At 53.9% G+C, this 18,285-nt stretch overlaps 1 protein-coding gene across 1 annotated transcript in view; it reads left to right on the top strand.

Moving 5' to 3' along the window:
• Positions 1-18,285, top strand: part of OPHN1 (oligophrenin 1) — a 52,389-nt gene that overhangs the window by 12,686 nt on the left and 21,418 nt on the right. The window contains exons 2-9 of the mRNA XM_069868051.1: positions 1,606-1,701; positions 6,166-6,227; positions 8,680-8,751; positions 12,888-12,989; positions 13,962-14,072; positions 14,730-14,834; positions 15,547-15,676; positions 16,915-17,015. Of these exons, the coding sequence (XP_069724152.1) occupies positions 1,606-1,701; positions 6,166-6,227; positions 8,680-8,751; positions 12,888-12,989; positions 13,962-14,072; positions 14,730-14,834; positions 15,547-15,676; positions 16,915-17,015 (779 nt within the window). The remainder of the gene's footprint in view (positions 1-1,605; positions 1,702-6,165; positions 6,228-8,679; positions 8,752-12,887; positions 12,990-13,961; positions 14,073-14,729; positions 14,835-15,546; positions 15,677-16,914; positions 17,016-18,285) is intronic.

The following is an 18,285-nucleotide window of genomic DNA, read 5'->3' on the forward strand; positions in this document are numbered from 1 at the left end:
CTTCCTGCTGTCGAGCTGCTTTCCTGCGGCTGCAGCTCATCTGTCCCTCACCCTCATCCTCCGGTGTCCCCATGCCACTGTTCAGGTGTCACTGGGAGAAGGCACAGCTTCCCGCACAGGCTGGAGATGCTTTGCAGCCCCAGTGCTGTCCTGGCTGCTGGACCCTGCTGGACACAGCCCTCAGCTGTGCTCTTGGTGGCTGTGCCATGTCAGGGTACGCTCGCAGTCACCCCAATAAACACCTCATCATTATGGGAACGCCCTCAGTCCCACGGCAGCGCCCGAGGCTGTGCGTCCTCTGTGTGTCTGTAGGGTTTGTCAGAAGCCAGTGTTCAGCCAAGGTTCTGTACGTGTAGGAGGACGAGTCACGCTCCTCCGGAGGAGCCTGCTTTCCATTAGTGCGCCTCCGGAGCCACGCCAGGCGTTCGAACCCTGACTCTCCCTCCAGCTTTTCCTCTCCTTTCCTAACCCTACAGCTCCCACAGTTGTTTCCCTGCAGTGCAGTCCGTGCATGGCATCCTGGTGACTCCTGGGCTGTCCTGGGTGGCCATCCCAGAACAGGACAGCGGGAATGGCCGTACACCTCCGGCTGCCTTGGTCTGGGCAACAGGGTGCGTGCACGTGGTCACTGCATGCAAACCCATTGTGAGTGTGATCAGTGGGCAGAGACCATCAGCAGCATCCAGGGAATATGGTGAGGTTTGCAGGGGAATGAACAAAGATTCCCCTGAGCAACAATGTGATGAGAGTCTCCGGCCCCAGCTTGAAGCAATGCTGTGGGCACTGAGGGTGGATTATTCACTGAGGGTTTCCATCAAATCAATGGCATCGTTCTGTGCTGGAGTTCACCCATTTATGTGCTCTCAGCCCCCCGGCAGCTGTGCTTAAATAGCCACATTCAGGGCTGAATCTGCCCATTCAGGAGTGGAGGTTTGACCCGTCAGAGGGGAGGCTGAAGGCGGCTTTTGAGGGGAGAGTGGGGACCATCTGTGCTTTGGGGCTGAGGACTGGGCTGTCCTTGCCTGCCACATGGCTCAGGGCTCCCAGGGTGCTCCTGGCTCTGGGACAGGGATGCGGAGAAAGCTGGGAACCTGCCAGGATCCCGTGCAGGCCACCTGTTTGCTTTTCCCAATGTCCAGGTCGCAAAGTGTCATCTCCAATGCAGCCCCACAAAGGAGCCCAGGGACTGTGCCTGTTGCCAGAATCCAAAAGTGGGGGAAAATCAAAGTATTCAAATATTCCTTTGCTCTTCTTTTGCTGTCCATGTCGTGCTTCCCTGTGGTGGTGGGCACTGCATGTAAAGCTGCAGGTTTCCCTGCCTGCAGTGGGACACAAGGCTGCCACTCAGCCATTTGTCTAATTTGGTGCTTCCATTGCTCCTGCTGAGGCATCAACAATGCTAAGAAAGAAAAGGAAAACAGAACAAATGCTCTGTGCAGCCTCCAATGGTTGTCAGCATTGCAGCATTTTCCAAAGTGCTTAAATTCACAATGCCCGTGGATTTTCTAACCACCTTACCATCTTTCTGCTCCATTCAGGTGAAGTTTCTGCTGTTCCTGTGTAATGATTGCAAACACGCAGCCTTATCACCCTCTCCTTTTCCAGGTTACTCTTCGGCCGTACAGAAATTCTCCCAGACTCTGCAGTCCTTTCAGTTTGACTTTATTGGTGACACGCTAACGGATGATGAGATTAATATTGGTAAGTTTTCGGCTTTTTGATACAAACTTTCTGTCTCTAAGGAAGTTTCTCCTTCCCTAGGAATCTGCCTGCACTGATGGTGTTTAAAGAACATCAGGAGCTGGGTTCCTGGGATGCCAGGCAGCTATTCCATAGCGTGTTTTACAGTGTTGAGCTTTCACGGGTAGAGTTTCACATTCCAAATTCAGCAGATAATTTGAGAAGATTTCCATGGCTCTGGCCCTGCTCTGTGCTGCCAGGCACTGGGGAGGATGGTGGTGCGGTGCTGGCCTCCCAGGAGATCCCACTTCCCAGTTCCACAGGTAGACAGGGAGCATGTGTGCATTGTTGTGTCTCCTGGTCCAGGCGGGTGCTGCTCCCAAAGCTGCCTTTGCTCCACAGAGAACAAGTTACAAAGACAAAGCTGCCCTGTGCTGCCCTGAAAAGGGACCAGGCTGCAAACTGCTGGGAAAAAAGAAATTGCTGGCTGTGTCATTGTGTGGTGAATGCCCAGCAGGCTCTGTGCCGCGGGAGGGGAGCCTGTGGCACGTATGTCATACTGATCTGCACATCTGCTTTGGGATTAGCAAACCCAGAGCCGGTTTATGTCCCTGCCAGCCTGGAGCAACCACGCAGGCTACACAGCTGCACCCAGGGAGCCAAACCAAACAGCCTGGGTGCCCTAAACCCAGCGCTGGGCAAATTAATGCTGCTCTTGGCTTAGCAAGCACTGTTGGTGGCTGGTGTGGGGCTGTGGGTGCTGCGGTGCATCTGCAGGAGGATAACAGGAGATCCTCCGGCCCCGAGGGTCTGTCCCTGGCCCATGGGAGAAAATCCCGGGGCACGGGTCTGTTCTGAGGGGATGGGGCTGCCTGCAGCAGGGGCACAGAGCATCAGCCAGGCTGCTCCTGGGTGCTGAACGCAGGGAAAAAGAACAACACCCCCCTCCCTTGTCAGGCTGTTGCTGAAGAGCAGCTGTGAGTATGGTATTGCTGATGTCGGGGCTCTCGGTCTTCATGAAAGGGGAAGGAAGTAAAGCCTTTTCTTTGGGCTGTTTTATTTAAAGCACTTTAAAGCGGAGTGCGCTTACCCTTCAAACTCTGATTTCCTTTATGGAAAGACTCTAAGTGAAATCCCCTGGAAATGAGTCAGCCTCCAAATCCAATAGCAACAGAGGTGCTGAATGTCCAAATGCATCTGAATAAAGGATGGAAAACATTGCCTTGTAAATGCCCCAAATCAAAAAGGGATTTGAAGCAAACAGCCACCCAGGGAAAGGACCTTCCCTTCTCTCGGCTGGAAGGCACAAAGCTCTGATGTCCCATGCCCCTGCGCTGCCTGTCCACCTGCCTCTGCCCACTGGGTGCAGGAGCGGCGTGGAGCCTGCCAGCAGTGAGCCGGTGTGGTGCGGCTGTGGTGAGATGGTGTGGGAGACTGCGGTGAACCGGTGCACTGGGACTGTGGTGAGCTGGGGTGGCAGGACTGCTGATCCTCAGCACGTGAGGAGGACTGCTGGGAAAGGCAGAAGTTGCATGGGGAGACGATGGGCAGAGGAGAACAAGAGGAAAATGTAAAACTCTGTGGTGAAAGGAGACGGTTTCTCTACCTCTGTTTTTGCTGGGGAATATCTGGTTTGCTTTATCAGGAAGAGATCCCTGCTTTCCCTGTGTGAACCAGTCTGCACCAGGTTCCTCCTCCAGCAACCCCTGCAGCGCCTGCTGGGGCTGAACCCCTTTGCCAGGCTCCCTGGTCCCTGGAACAGCAGCAGAGCGCTGGCATCTCCATAGTGGCTTCCATCTCCTGCAAGGGTGCCAGAGACCTGCATGGGAGACGAGGAGCTCGTTTGATGTTCAGGATATGGGAATGAAGGAAAACAGTCACAAGTACTTCTTATTGTGCATCAGGGAATGTGTTTGATCTGTAAATATAGTGGACGGAGCACTGCTTCCTCTTCATGAAGGCAGAGAGTGGGCTGAATGGCAACGGTGGCCTTGGGCTGCCGGAGCGAGTCAGGACACCGAGGCTGGGTCCACGCTGGCTGTACCGCGCGGCACTGTCCCCAGGGACACTGGTAGTTGCAGACATACCCGTGTTACGCTGCATTACACTATGGTTACACTGTGGTTACACCACGTTATGCTGCATTACACCGTGGTTGCACCACATTACACTGCGTTACACCAAGTTACACCATGGCTGTGCTACCTCTGCCGGTCACCCACATGGGACCCGCATCAGCAGCTCCTTCAGAGATGAATGGAGCAATGGAGTCGGGCGGCGTGTTCCTCCCTCCCCAGCACAGGAACCTGACATCCTCTGGTTCGAAGCGGCTGATGTTCCTGTCAGGCTTCTGGCAATGGCTCCCTGGCTGTTCCCAGTGCAGCTGGGCAGGCAGCGGCTGCTGGCAGCATCCCTGCTCAGCTCAGCTTGGCTCAACAAAAGTTTGCAACCGCTGACACGGGCCAGCAGTGCAGGACAGCCCGGTGCTCCTGGACACTGTTGGTGCAGCCTGAGCCCCATGTTTGTGGTGCAAGGACCAACTCCGCAGGTGCAGATGGGCAATGTGTGCCCAGACTCTTCTGGAGAGCAAGAAGAAATACATGTAGTGGAAATTTTAGGCACTGATATTTTCCCTGTGAGTTCAGGGCTGGATTCTCCTTCTCCCCATGAGAATCCCTTTCCTGGCTCAGGCTCACGGCTTGTGCGCACACTTCAGGTTTCACATCGTCCTGAGTAACCACAGTGGGAATGAGCATGTCAGCCCTGTGGTCAAGTGTAAGGAACCATTGGGAAGTTGCATCTGCTGGGCTCCAAAGCCCTGGCTCTGGAAGAGAACTCAGAAGTGCCTGACTCATCAGGAAGGTTGTGTTTCGATGCTGCCAGCTGAGGGACTGTGTCACGAGGCTGTGGTTTTTCCCTTTTGTTGTCTCAGCAACTGCAGAGCGGAGCCTCTAACTCCGGCAGCGCATACTGACTGCGCAGCAGCGTTATGGCTGGGTTGGAGCCCGAGGACAGGTACAACTCCTCAGGCACCGTGTGGGGATGTGGGGATAGGGCCCTCAGTCTGCAGAGGGGCCACAAACGCATCCTCCCCCTGATCCGTGGGTAGAGCTGTTGTGGCACACGCCTCACTCTTCCTGCCACATTCCCTCCTGTGTCAGCCGTGCCGAGCCAGGCATGCCAGAGCTCCAGATACCGCCCTGCTCAAGAGCTCTGGTGCCAGCCAGGCAGTTCAGATGTTCTTTGCTTCACTTTCAGACAGTGTTGAAACTGCTCAGCAGCTGCCAAGTGCCTCTTCTAGCTCTGTCATGAGCACGGGGTCTGCTCGGCGAGCGCAGGAGCTGCTGTAGGTTGTGCAAAGCTGCCCTGTGCTTTATGGATGGCAGAGGAGGGCTGAGCACCAGCCCCACCAGCCCCGTTCCCAGCACTACTCCAAGCAGGGTGCTGCCGCCAGCAGCTGGAGGCGATGGGTGGCACCGTGGGAGCCTTTCTCAACAGGCTCCCGGGTAATTCCCAAGGAGCGGGGGTTATCCCTGTAGGCGTTCTACACGCAGCCCTGCAGGGGTTTGCCCAGCCTGGCCTGGCAGCCTCCCTGAGAACCCGACTGGTTGCAGAGCTCCGCGTTTCAGTGCTGTTGGTGCTCTGCTGGGACAGGTGGTTTCTCCCCGGCTCTCAACTCAGCCCCTTCCCGTGTTCCCTCCAGTGGGCAGGGAGAAGGACTCAGTGCTCCCTCGTAGGGATAACCCTGTTGGCGTGGGGAGAGCCTGCTGCTCCTGCCTCCTCTCCTCTTTCCCCAGGCTAAACGAAGCTTCTTGTTTCAGTTTGTTAAAGGAAAGATTTCATATTGCTTCGGTTGCAGCTGGGCTCCAAGCACAGTTCTGATCAGTGCCATATTTTGTTTGTTAGGGTTTTGGGGAGCAGGGCGGATATCTGACCGCTCCCACACCCACAGCCTGTTCTCCATAGGTATATGGGCTTTGTGCTTCTTGTTGCTGGGTGTAATCTTCTGTCATTCCAGTCTGTTCTGATTTTACAGACTTGTCCTGGTCCCAGAAAGCCCTTGCACTCTTCCCAGCTCAGGCAGAGGTCCTGGGGCTGTTCCGTGCAGCCCTGTCCTGCCCTCAGTGCCTGTCCTGCCACGGTCCCTGGGGCTGGCAGCTGCCCCTTCCCTGCCACCTGCCTTACCGGCTGTGCAGCGCAATTTCTAATGGGAGCTAATTAATGTTGTCTTCCCTTCCCATGGCGTTATCTGGCACGGTGCTCTGGGCGCCAGCCCTCCTCTCCAGTGGGTAAATACATGGCAAACCATTCCCGATGGCCTTGCCTAACTCCGGTTCTGCCGAAGGGGCCACCTCTTCTGCAGCTTTTGGCCAGCCTTTGGACGGCGATGCTGGGGGTGCAGCTGGATTCAGGTACCCCAGAGCACGTCCTGCGCTCCAGTGCTACATCCCAGCTCCACTGACCAGCCTCTTCTTTTCTTTACAGCTGAGTCCTTTAAGGAGTTTGCAGAGCTGCTCCAAGAGGTAGAGCTGGAGAGGTCCATGATGGTAAGATGATTTGAGCTGTGCTCTGCCAATTACTGCCTCGTCACGATGTTTAACTGCTAGACTGTGGCCAAACAGCACCACGTACCTTGGGGTGCAGCTTCCCATTGGAGGGAAGCTGGGAGCACTGGGACTTTGTGCTTTTCACCACTTCTGGTCTGTGGTGCCGTCACCGTGTGTCCTGAGCAGCAAAGGGGAGGTGCCGGGCAGGGAGGGGGAGAGGTTGTCCCTTGTGGTGTCCGAGGCCTGTCCTGCACACCAGGAGCCGTGGAGCTGCTGGACCCTGCGTCTGCAGCAGGTTGGCTCTGCAGAACCAGGTGTGTCTGTGGTTTTGTGTGGAGACAAAATGTTGAAGAATAAGAAGTGAGATGTATCATTAGCTTTGTTTTTGCTGGATGCAAGCACGTGAGTGCCCCAGTACCCCTGCCCTGGCCAGCACAGCTCCCGCGGGGCAATGCGCTGCCTTCGGTCTTCTGCTGCGTTGTGCCCTCTGCATCTCCAGAGTGAATGTTGGCTCTCCCTTTCACTCCTAATTCCAGGAAAAACACGAAGGTTGGGCTCAGTAGAGAGCTTTTACAGCATGCCAGGAATGTGCTGCTTGGCTCTGCTTGCCTCTGCCTCGTGCAGCAGCTAGAGCCGTGCCAGGCTGCCGGCCGGGCCAGTGCTGCAGGGGTGGCTGTGCCGACCCGGCCAGTCGCTCTGCGGGTCCACAGGCAGACAGGAAAGGCAGGGAACCAGCAAGGGGCTGGAGAAAGCAGTAAGGTTGGCTCTGCAGAACCAGGTGTGTCTGTGGTTTTGTGTGGAGACAAATCAGTTCAAATCACTTCATCAGTTCTGTCCCAGCTACAGTGTCTCCTTTGGCAGTGGGTAAGTGGGTGGAAGGGATCATTTCAGGGATCATGGATGCTTTTAGGGATGCTGTCCAACTTCTCTGAATCTCTTTTTGCCCTCCATTTGTAGGACCAGTCTTTTACAGTAGCTCGCTCAGGAGGTTTCACACTCTCACCATGCTGATCAGCTTTAAAGCACCTGAAAGGGCTGTGGCAGTGGAGGGTCATATCCCATCCTCTGGAGCTCGGGACACCACCTGTCACAGTGGAAGTGGGGCTAGGAAGCAGCGGCAGGTTGTGTACCGGTGCCAGGCTGGAGCTGGAGCCAGGAGTACAGACTGGGGGAGATTGCCTGTGGATTGATGGGGAGGGAGTGCAGAGCACATCCCAGGAAAGTGTCTGACGGACTGGAAAAGGCACAGGCAGGCTCTCCACTTTCCCAGGCTGTTCCTGTTCCTCTCTCACTGCAACAGGCAGCCTGCTGTCATTCCTGCTCTGGCTGGCTCTTAGGAGAAGGAAACCTCATCATTCCTTTGAGAGCTGTGCTGTTAGAGCTCTCAAACTCTCAAGCCCGGTGCTGTCAGATGAGAAATGCCAGCCCAGGCGAGCACTGTGGCAGGGAGCAGCCCCAGCCTGCCCAGCCCTCTCTTCTGCTCACGGGAGTGCGGGGCCTTCGCGCCTCCTCTCAGAGCAGCTCCTGCTGCAGGGCCTCACCCGGCTCAGACAGGTTGTTCCCCTTTGGAAAGTGGCTCTTTCCAGGGCTGTGGCAGCCACGTTCTGGCAGCGTGCTCAGCAGCGTGAGCATCTGCTTGGTTCACCGGGAGATGCCAGCGACTCAGAACATCCCTGCCTCTGGAATCTCACCCATCACAGCTCTGCGTTAAAGTCAGGGATGCTCTCATGGAAAGTTGGGCTGAGGCAGTGATGTGCCTGTGCGACTGGAGGGAGCATGGCCAGGCTGCCTGGAGCAGAGGAGCCAGCAGAAGCAGCAGTGGAGCGTGAGCAGCTGCAGCAGCGCAGCTTCCCTGCTCCAGTCCCTCCCGCTGGTGCAGGCAGGGCAGCTTTGCTGCAGGCAGGGACCCAGCTGGGCTGATGAGCGGGGAGCAGTTCCTAGTGCTTTCAGAGCATGTTTGGTTCTGGTTTTTGCTTCTTGGAGAGATAAAGAGCCATGCTGCTGCACTGCTCCTCACTCAACAGCCAGCATCCTTTGAACATCAGGGCTCGCTCCAGCACAGCCGCAACACAACACAGGGCTGGGGGGCTGGGTTCGTGCAGGAAAGCGGGTTACGGGCCATTCGGGGTCTGTCCAAGCCCAGTGTCCCCGAGGACCGCTGCTCTGGGGTGGGAGTAACACCACATTCCGGGAGGGAAGGGCTCGTGGCACAGCCCTGCAGGGAGGGTGCAGGCTGGGGAACACTGCAGTCATCTCGGGATGTCCCCAGAACCTCAGTGGGGTTAAGTATGTCGTACAGATGGGGAGGAGTGGGTACGGAGGGGTGAAGTGGCTTCACCTACAAAGACAGTTAACATCTGTGAGGCCTTGGCTTCTAGCCTCTTTCAGCCACTTTTTAGGAGAAAACCAGACTGTGTCCTGTAATTAAGCTGTTTCTTTCTTTATGCCATAGGTACAGAATGCTAGTGATTTGCTGATCAAACCTTTGGAGAACTTTCGGAAGGAGCAAATAGGGTTCACCAAGGTAAGCCTGGTTTGTTTGTTTGTTTTCAATTCAAACAGGTTTGTTTTCTATTGATATCTCTGATTTTTTTCCATCCCCTGTGTTTTGTTGTTGCTATTGTTTTTCAAGCGTAGGTAATCATAGTGCTACGTTTCAACTTTGCGCTTGCAGAAACCTCCCCGTTTGGTGCTGGCTTTCAGCTTCTGGCATGAGAGCCCATACTGTGACTTTTAGTCTGATTTTTCAATCATAAGTGGCTCCAAACCCTTTTCCTGAATTCTTTGGGTTCTCCCCTGGCCTAATTCCAGCACTTTCTCCATCCTGAGCAAGGAATGCTTGGTTTGACTTCTGATCAGGAGGTACTCTCTGCTCCTTTCTCTCTTCTCCCCTTTGTTTGTTCAGTACTTTTGGGAATGAAGTACTTCCTTCAGATGAGTGTGTGTTGGAGCGGGAGGGAGAGAGCGCAGCAGAGGCCGGCACTCAGGACTTGGTGATGGTCATAGGGCTTTTGTTAAGAAATATTGAAATAAGGCATCTAATGAGTCTTTCAGATGGATGAAACGTTTTAAGAAACAAACTATAAAAAGCAAATCCTCCACATGTGAAGCAGGAAAGATTCCTTTTTCCTTGTCTGCTCTCAAGCAGTCCAGGTTCCACGTTACTCGGCAGCAGCTTGAACTGGCGCTGGCTCTGACCCAGCACAGAAACGGAGATGTTTTGGAGAACGCTTGGGGCTTGGATTCAGCCCAGCCCATCTGGAGGCTTTGACGTTTAATAAATAAAGGATTTGAGAAACGATACTCAATCACCACCCGGCCCCTTTGTATCCCCCAGCTCAACTGTGTGGAGAGAACACCGCTCGGAGAGGCTGCAGCAGCGCGTGCCTGGCGAAGGCAGCGGCTGCGGCCATTGGTCCCATGCTGGTGAAGCTACCAGCGCTTCCCCGGCAGGCACGGGGACAAGGAAAGCCTCTGAGCTGGGGGGTTTGCTGCAGGCCTCTGCATTACAGGCACGTGGATCTCCCTGTGTTAATAGCAGGGCCAGCACGTATGGAGGAAACAGTCACGGGGAAGGAGTCACAGGGGCAAGGTCAAGCATATTTTCCCCTCTGTGTTTATGGAACACTTAAGTCAAGAGGGCAATGTCTGCGAATGCTAAGATGCAGTATTAGAGTGTCCTTCAGGCTGTTTTCTCCTTGGGTAGCCCCTAAGGTGTGTAAGGATCACTCTGCCTGCAGCCCAGAGAGCACTCTGCTCCAAGAGCTGTGCCGTGGGTCACTCCCTGCTGGCTGCTCTGGAGCTGGCCGGTGCCCGGCTGGCAGGCAGTTGGGAGGCTCCAATCGCTGACACAGATTCACCTGGCGGCTTACAGCGCTTCCTCGGGGAGCAGGGTGCTCCAGGCAGTGGCTGTGGCAGAACGTTTTTTGGAAGTGGTTAAGAGAGGTGGCAGAGAGTCGAGATTCACTGCAGGTGGCTTGGAGGTCTTTGTGGTCTAGCTCTGGGTTTTGTTTCCTATGAGGAACATGAACTGCAAAGGTGTCAGTGGCACCTTGGAGAGAAGAGAGCTCTGCTGTGGCAGGTGCTGGTTTCAGAGCAAGCCCCAGCCTGCTCCAGACCCTTGCCCTCACCTTTCCTGACAGCAGCTGGCATTAAAGCACTGGCACGGGTGCCACTGGGCTGCATCCTTGGGGTCTGGCCGCAGGCACAAAGCCTCCCTTCTCTTGCCAGCGCTGCTGGGTCCTTTGCATCCCACAGCAGAAGATGTGAAATACAAATGAGGGCTTCTCACAATGGTGCTCTGTCACTGAGGGGTCCCTCTGCGCTCCTGCCGTGCCCCCAGGGACTGGCATCACCCAGCAGATCCTTCCTGATTTACACCAGGGGAGAGCAGCTGGGGCCAGGCTGGGGCACAGACCAGACATGACACAGAGAATTTGTGCCCTCTGGTTTGTTTCCCTTATTTTGGCAGAGCCGCCTTCTGTGAGATGTTTTCTGTTCTCTGTGAGATGCTGCGGCCGGATAGGAATAGCCTCTGAATCAGGCCTTTGTGGTGGCTCGGGCTGGAGAGCAGCCAGTCAGGCTGGCTGAGACATCTGAGTCCACATTAACCTGTTTTCTCGGGGACGGATGGAGTCCTCTGGGTCGGCCAAGGTGTCACTGGGACACCCCTCTGGCCACCATCCCCTGGGAGCCATAGACCCGAGGCAGCTGCTTTTCCTATGCCATGTTGGTTTGGTGAGCGTGTGGAGGATCTGGCATAACCCAAGCTGCCGCAAGCACTGGGGAGGGCACGGATGGTGCCAGGGAGGCACAGGCATCGCTCTGGGAGAGCGCATAGGGCAATCTGTTTTTTCCTTTCACATTAGATCGTGTTCACGGAGGCTGGACTGCATGCACGGTCCACACTGGCTGTGAACTCGGTGGATCCTGTGTTGTCTCCTTTGGGTGGAAGCACTTTGAGTCCAGGGTTGCGTGGAGAAGCCGTGCCTGACCATACAGTCTGGAAACAAGCAGCGTGGCCTGTGGGATGGTTCATGGAGCTGTTGATGGGGAGGGGTAATTAGAGGGATGTGCTCACTGCAAATGGACATACAAAGCAGGGTGGTGGGATTGGTTGTGGCACGAAGCCCCAGATGGGCACAGTGTTGCTGAGCATGGGTCCGTCTCGTTGTACAGAGCGGTGCAGTGCAGCGCTGCCTGTGCCCTGCAGTGATGCAGCTCGGGAGAGCTCCCTCAGGCCTTCCTAACAGGAAGGTGATGCTGTCTTCTGCTGAATATTCATGAGGAACTAATTTGTGCTCATGTTTCCAGTTTGTGCTTCAGTCTGGGTGGGAATTTTGTGTTGTTTTTTGTCTTGGCTTACTCTGTTCAGCTGCCAACAAGCTGTTAGAAGCCTCGGTTTGACAGCCAGAAGGGATTTGTAGTTCATCCTTCTGCTTTTCAGTCATATGCTAATTGGCCAGAGTGAGAAATGATTGGCAAACCCCCTGTTAGTGGCCAAAAGTGCTGTTCTGCGTTGCGCTCCTTTCTGTGTGGCAGCACTTCTCCTGCAGGAGTGAGCTGTGCTCTGCACACTGGTGTCCATCTCAGCCCTCATTCCCAATGCCCTCAGCTCCACACAGGTCCTGTAAGGAGTGGGGCTGGCACCGTCCCTGGCTGTGTTGAGAGACCACATCTGTGTGCCACCTCCATGAGGACAGCTGAGCTCTTGGTGGTTGGGGACGGAGCTAGCTTTCCATCACTGGGGTATTCTGGGACCTGCTGCCAGCAAAGCCGCCCTCCCTGAGGTGCAAGAAGCCGGCAGCAGGAGTAGTGGGAGCTGCACATCCCGGCAGTGCTTTCTGTGCAGCTGTGTTTTCATGGCCTTGGGGTTGTGTGACTCCTCGTTACAGAAATGAACACAAGCCCAGGTTCCTGGCTGCACTGAACACGGCATCTATGGCGCAGACAGATAATGCAGGAGTGTGACCTTACAGGCACAGTCATTGCAGCTTCCCAAACGCTTTTGCTTCCCTGGGTTTGTATTTCCTTATCAGGGTGTTAGTCATGAGGGAGGTGTTTTGTTTTGACAGTCTTTCCTGGCACTGGCTCTGCAGCTGCAGCGCTGCTCAAATCAGCTCTCGCTCTCAGATGATTCTGCTCCTCTGGATTTGATGTGCAGCTCTTTTTCTTTTGAGGCAGAAGCACAATGAACGCTCCCTGGAGGTGTTCAAGGCCAGGCTGGATGGGGTTTGAGCACCTGATCCAGTGGGAGGTGTCCATGCCTGTGGCAGGGGTGGAACTGGATGGGCTTTGAGGTCTGAGGCTGAGAGTTGGGGTTGTTCAGCCTGGAGAAGAGAAGGCTCCAGGAAGAACTTAGAGCAGTTTCCAGTACTGAAAGGGTCTCCAGGAAAGCTGGGGAGGGGCTCTTGATCAGGGAGTGCAGGGATAGGACGAGGAGGAATGGTTTTCAGCTGAAAGAGGGGAGATTGAGATGAGATCTTAAGGAGAAATGTTTTGCTGTGAGGGTGGGGAGGCCCTGGCTCAGGTTGCCCAGAGCAGTGGTGGCTGCCCCATCCCTGGAGGGGTTCAAGGCCAGGTTGGATGGGGCTTGGAGCCCCTGATCCAGTGGATCTCAAATGCCAATAACTGGTTTTGCTTGAACTCTTGCATCTACAGGAAAGAAAGAAGAAGTTTGAGAAGGATGGTGAGAAGTTTTATTCTATGCTGGATCGCCACTTGCATTTATCTTCCAAAAAGAAGGAATCCCAGTTACAGGAGGTGTGTATGGAGTTGTCTTCAGAGTTGGGTCCAGAAGCAACACTGCCAGCTGCTCTGAATCTTAAAAAAGGGGAGGAAGTAAACCCCTTCAGTAACAACTTGAAGTTGATAAGCAATTAAATCTGCCTAAAGTTTAGATTCTTTGAATGAGACCAGGGTAACTGAGATGGCTGTTCTCCTTAGTGGCTTTTTGTGTTGTCATCTTTTGTCCTCACCCTTACAGCAGAGGGCAATGACCAGCTCCACTGGAGCAGCTGGGGCCGGGCCACCCTTTTACCTGGCCTGGGGAACAGAGCTGGCTGAAAAATAACTGGTTATTGTTAATTGCCAGCCTATCTCCTGCCCTGCTCCTGGCGTTGCAGGGATCCCTGCGGCCCCCAGGGCAGGGAGCAGCAGCGGAGGAGGGGGTACCCTGCTGCCAACCATGATGCCACAAGAAAGGAAAAACCCCACCCCTCCAGCCCACATTGAAGTAGCTGGATCAAATCAAATTGGCCAAACCAGTTGTCAGACCAGCCTACAAGTGCCTTTGCAAGGCAAAATTGGTGTAAGCTGTGGTAACGAAGCATGTCACGGTGTCTCACCAGTGCTGCAGCTCTGGAATGGCTGGTTTCAGGTCACAGCTGGAGTCAGGTGAGGGGGTAGTTGCAGTGGGCTCATCTTCACCAGTGCAGGACTGTGGGTGGAGAAGCTCATGCTAAAATAACAGACATGCTTGGGGGAAATCCTTGGCCTTGCAGTGTGGGCTGAGGTTCTGGATCCATAAGTGAAAGCGAGGTGGAAAAGTACAGACCTGAGGAGATTGGCCAGTGTTCTGGTTCTGCACAAAAACCTCGGCTGGACATCTTTGCCAGGCTTTGTCTCAGTGGCGACAGAACGATTTGTGGGCGGGCAGCAAAATGCTGGTCAAATGTTGTCAAGCTAGATGTGATGTTTTGGGTTTTTTTGTTCACCTCTTCCTCGTCCTTCCAGGCTGACCTTCAGGTTGACAAAGAGAGACACAACTTCTTCGAGTCCTCCCTCGAGTATGTGTACCAGATCCAGGAGGTGCAAGAAAGCAAGAAATTCAGTATTGTGGAACCGGTAGGTGCTTCCTTCTCTCTCAGGCCTTGTTGTCTGATGCTCAGATGCACTGTCTGGCTGACAGTCACAGGGAGAGCTGCGTTACCAGGTCGGGTTCAGCCCTGGGGAGTCTGGTGATGGAGCAGGAGCCAACCACGCGCGCCTGGATTGCTGCAGTTTGTCAGCCTTTGTAGTGGTTGCCAGAGCACTGGGAAGCACAGACTTGTTTCTTGTGTCAGTACGTCCATCCTGAGGACCAGGCTGGAAGCTATAAGCTTTGAGTTGTTACTGGTCCTCTCACCTGTCACAGCATGGGCCGCAGTGGTGCCAGGTTGTGGCTGTGTACCAGGACCCTGCCCTGAGGGGGCAGGCACTGGATGCAGTTCAGCATGGGATATTGTAGGTCTCGTGGACAACCTGTCTGCAGATCTGTGCTTGTTCTCCCAGCAGGGTCTTTCATTTTGGGTGTGTTTTGTTAAGACAGATGTGTGGGTGGCAGACCTGGGCTTTAGGGATATTGTGGTGGATAAGTCATACCAAAACTTGCATGGCTCCAAAACTATAAGCAATAAAAAATACGTTTGTGTGTGTAACTTCTGAAACTGTTCCCTGTCTGTTGTTCCTCTGGTTAGAAATATAGAAGGGAAGTTCAGTCTGTGTCCTTTCTCTCCTTTACAGGTGCTAGCTTTTCTCCACAGCCTCTTTACGTACAACAACCTGACGGTCGAGCTCACACAGGATTTCCTCCCATATAAGCAGCAGCTCCAGCTCAGCCTGCAGAATGTGAGTTCCTGCCCAGCCAGGATTTTGCATGTGACTTCTGTTCTCATTTCTGTTTAAACGTGGCAAGGCTTTTCCATGCAACTGGCCATGTTTGCCTTGTGGGAGGTGCAGCCAAAGTTGTTTCCTTCTCTGTTCACACTTATTTTTCTCCTCTCCTGTACAACAGTCTGTAGGTGCTGTTATGGTGCTTTTCAAAGGCAACAGACTCTGTGCCAGAGGGGCTGTTGCAATTGTGTCATTTAACTTTGTGAAGTAAAAGCCCTGGGAATTCCTTCCAGTTTCACAAGGCTGAAATTTTATGCGGCTGCTAAAAAGGCAGCCAATCTTGATGTTTGTTGTATTGGCTTATTAGCCCTTGGTAAGCGCCTCCGCTGGTGAAGTATGCCTGTGGGTTGAAGTATCTGCCTCCTGTTCCTGTCCTCAGTCTCTCCTGGGTGCCCTCATTCCTGCTGGGCAGCAGCTGTGAATCTGTGCCAATGGAATTTGCTGCTGGCTTGTTAATTGGTCTGAGTGGCGTTCCCTAAAAACACCTTCATTTGTGCTCTGTGCTGACGTGACTCTTCAGAAATGACTTCACACCAAGCAGTGTGCCATGATCTTCTGAGGCATCAATGCCCTGGTTTTGTTGGAGGACACACCTGTAACCTGGACAGTGTGCAAGGAGGAGTCCAGGGGCTCTGATTCTGTGCTTCTTTTTGCTTTGTCTTAACAGACAAGGAATCATTTTTCCAGCACCCGGGAGGAGCTGGAAGACCTAAAGAAGAGGATGAAGGAAGCCCCCCTGACCTGCAAGCTCCCTGGGCAGCCGACCATTGAGGGCTACCTGTACACCCAGGAGAAATGTAATGGCTTTTCTCTGCACCTGGATGCATTAAGGAACACGTGAGCTGGGGCTGCGCTCGGCTCCCGTGGGCAGGCCAGCTTCAGCCGTGGCGTCACTGTGGGCTGTGCTGCACGGGTGTCTGGGGAAGCTTTGGCTTCCAGATCTCTCCATGATGGCACAGAGCACTCTGTGGGTTACACGAGCTGCGTAAGCAAGGAGCTCATTGCCCTGCGCTCAAATTAGCTGAGATCAATGACTCTACTGTAGCACTGGAGAGCCCAGCACTCTGGCAGATTGCACCTTCGCTGTGTTCTATCAGAACAAATCTGGTGTTGTGCCCAGCTCCACTCTCAGCGCATCTCTGAGGGTGTCTGAGCGCAGCTGGAGTGTGAGCTGGCAGTGAGAGTCAGGCTGCTGAGGGCAAAACTTGTGTGATTCTATGTGGAATCAAACCAAAGTCAGGCTTTTAAAAACAGTCACTGCAGGTTTATATCGCCTCGCAAACCTGAGCCCTCTGGGGAGAAAAGCCTGGGTGCAGAGCTGTGGCCTCTGAGCCTGGGGACAACTTTGTGAGCAGTTAATTTGTGTTGTATTCACAATTGCATTTATCCTGCTTAAAGGAAAACACATCGGCAGTCATTTTAGACCACAAACAAATGTTGCTGTGTGCTGGTGACTGTTGGCTCCTTCTGTTCATTTCCCCTATAAATTGAGCGTGAAGGAGTTGTTCCTCCTGACACTGCAACTTAAAATTAGAGGAAAAAAGTACCAGCTGAAGTATTTCATGTGAAGGGTTCAGGTAAGACAAGAAAGAAAGGTGACAGTCAGTCTAGTGTAGTAGAAATAGGAACTCAGGAGGGCTTTAAAGGTGCTGTTGTCTTTACTGCCAAGTTTTCATCAAGAGAAAAAAACAGTGGTGCCAGTGTGAAGCGAGCATTCAAGACACTTAGGATCCTGCCAGTGTCGGTCTTGGCTGGACTTGGCCAAACCAGCTTGGCTGGTGACCAGAGTCCCACAAACACCCTTTCACCAGCAGTGCTTTGGGAGGGCACTGGAGGCAGCTGCTGCTCCTCCTCTCCTGTTTCTCCTTTTCTCCTCTGCTCCTCCTCTCCTCTCTGCTTCCTCTCTTCCTGTCCCTCTCCTCCCCTTCTCCTCCTGACTCTTGCCATGGAGATGCTGATGATGCTGGCCGTGCTTTGCCAGCTGCATCCCGCTCAGGTGCTGTCGCTGACTCCAGCTTCCCGTGTGTTCCTGCAGGGGCGCTGGGCATCTCCTGGGTGAAATACTACTGCCAGTACGAAAAAGAGGCAAAAACCTTACGGATGACGCCCATGGACCAGAAGCCTGGAGCTAAGCAAGTGAGTTGGTTTCTTAGAGGCATGGCTGCAAACATTGACCCAGCCATCAGATCTTGCCTTCAGTTCACCCACGTAGTCTCTTTCTATAAGCGAACCGAGGTACACGTGCCATGTCCAGGGTGGCAGAGGCCAGCTCCACTGCCAGGAGCTGTTTGTCTGGTGGCACTGGTCCTGAAGATGTGCTGATAGTGGGCTGGTCCCAGCGCTGTGGCTGCAGCTGTATAAGAGCTCCTGGCCCCAGAGCAGAGGGGTGGGCTTTGTGTCCCATCCCCACCTGGCTGCACAGGCTGAGGTGTGGTGTGACATGAAGGAAGCACCTCTGGGAAGAGGAGTTTCATCTCCCTCCCAAATGCTGTGGAGCCCTGCAGGTTTTGACAGCAGAGACATGGGTTCATGTAATGAGAGCATTATTCAGACAGCGGGGACTTGGGGGTTTGGTCTGGCTTGATATGTCTGCCTTTCTAGACAAGCTAATTTCTATATTTCTCCATGCAAATGGTTGGTGAACCCACAGCCTGGTTGCACGTTGTCCTCTGGCAGTGATCGTGAGCCCTTGAGCTACCCGAGTCATCAAATGAGTACTTCCCAAAGCGGTGTCCCTCTGCCTTTGCGTGTTCACACAGTCACTAGTCTGTGATTTTTGGTTTGTGCTCTCAGTACTGGTTACATGTGAGTGGGACCAGCACTGGGAGAGAAGGAGAGGGCAGTGCTTGTGGCTCTAAATGGCAATAAGGCCGCAATTTGGGGAACTGCTTCTCTCCCAAAATGCTTTGGGTTCCACCAAAGGGAAGCTCCCTGCCACTCCTCAGTGTGACAGAGGAGGGGTGGGATGCTGGTGTGGGTGATGAAGTGCACCGAGGGCATCCAGCTGAGCCCACCTACCCTCCTGTGCTGTGGAGCGATGTCTCCAGGGAGGTCCCGGCCAGGTGTGCCGTTCCCAGTTGATCTTAGTCTGCTGTCTGGCAGCCCTGCAAATGCTGCAGCAGTAAAATAAAATAGTTTTTGGAAGCCCTTGGCAGAGACCTTGGCAAAGGAATCTCCAAAACATTGGCTGGAGATATCTGTTGTCATCTCTGCCATAAACATGTCCAGTAAGGCAAATTAATGCAGGTAGGGGCTTGTAAAAATGTAAATTGGTCCATTTTCCAAACTCCTGCAGTCTGGTAATCTGCACCTTTGGTCACAGCTGCTACAGTTTCAAAGGCCACAGCTACAACGAATGCTCTTAACAGCCCTAAATGACCTGCACCTGCACAGAAGGCAGCCAGGA

This window comes from Phaenicophaeus curvirostris, chromosome 13, assembly GCF_032191515.1.
Source record: "Phaenicophaeus curvirostris isolate KB17595 chromosome 13, BPBGC_Pcur_1.0, whole genome shotgun sequence".
In the NCBI taxonomy this organism is placed as follows: Eukaryota; Metazoa; Chordata; class Aves; order Cuculiformes; family Cuculidae; genus Phaenicophaeus; species Phaenicophaeus curvirostris.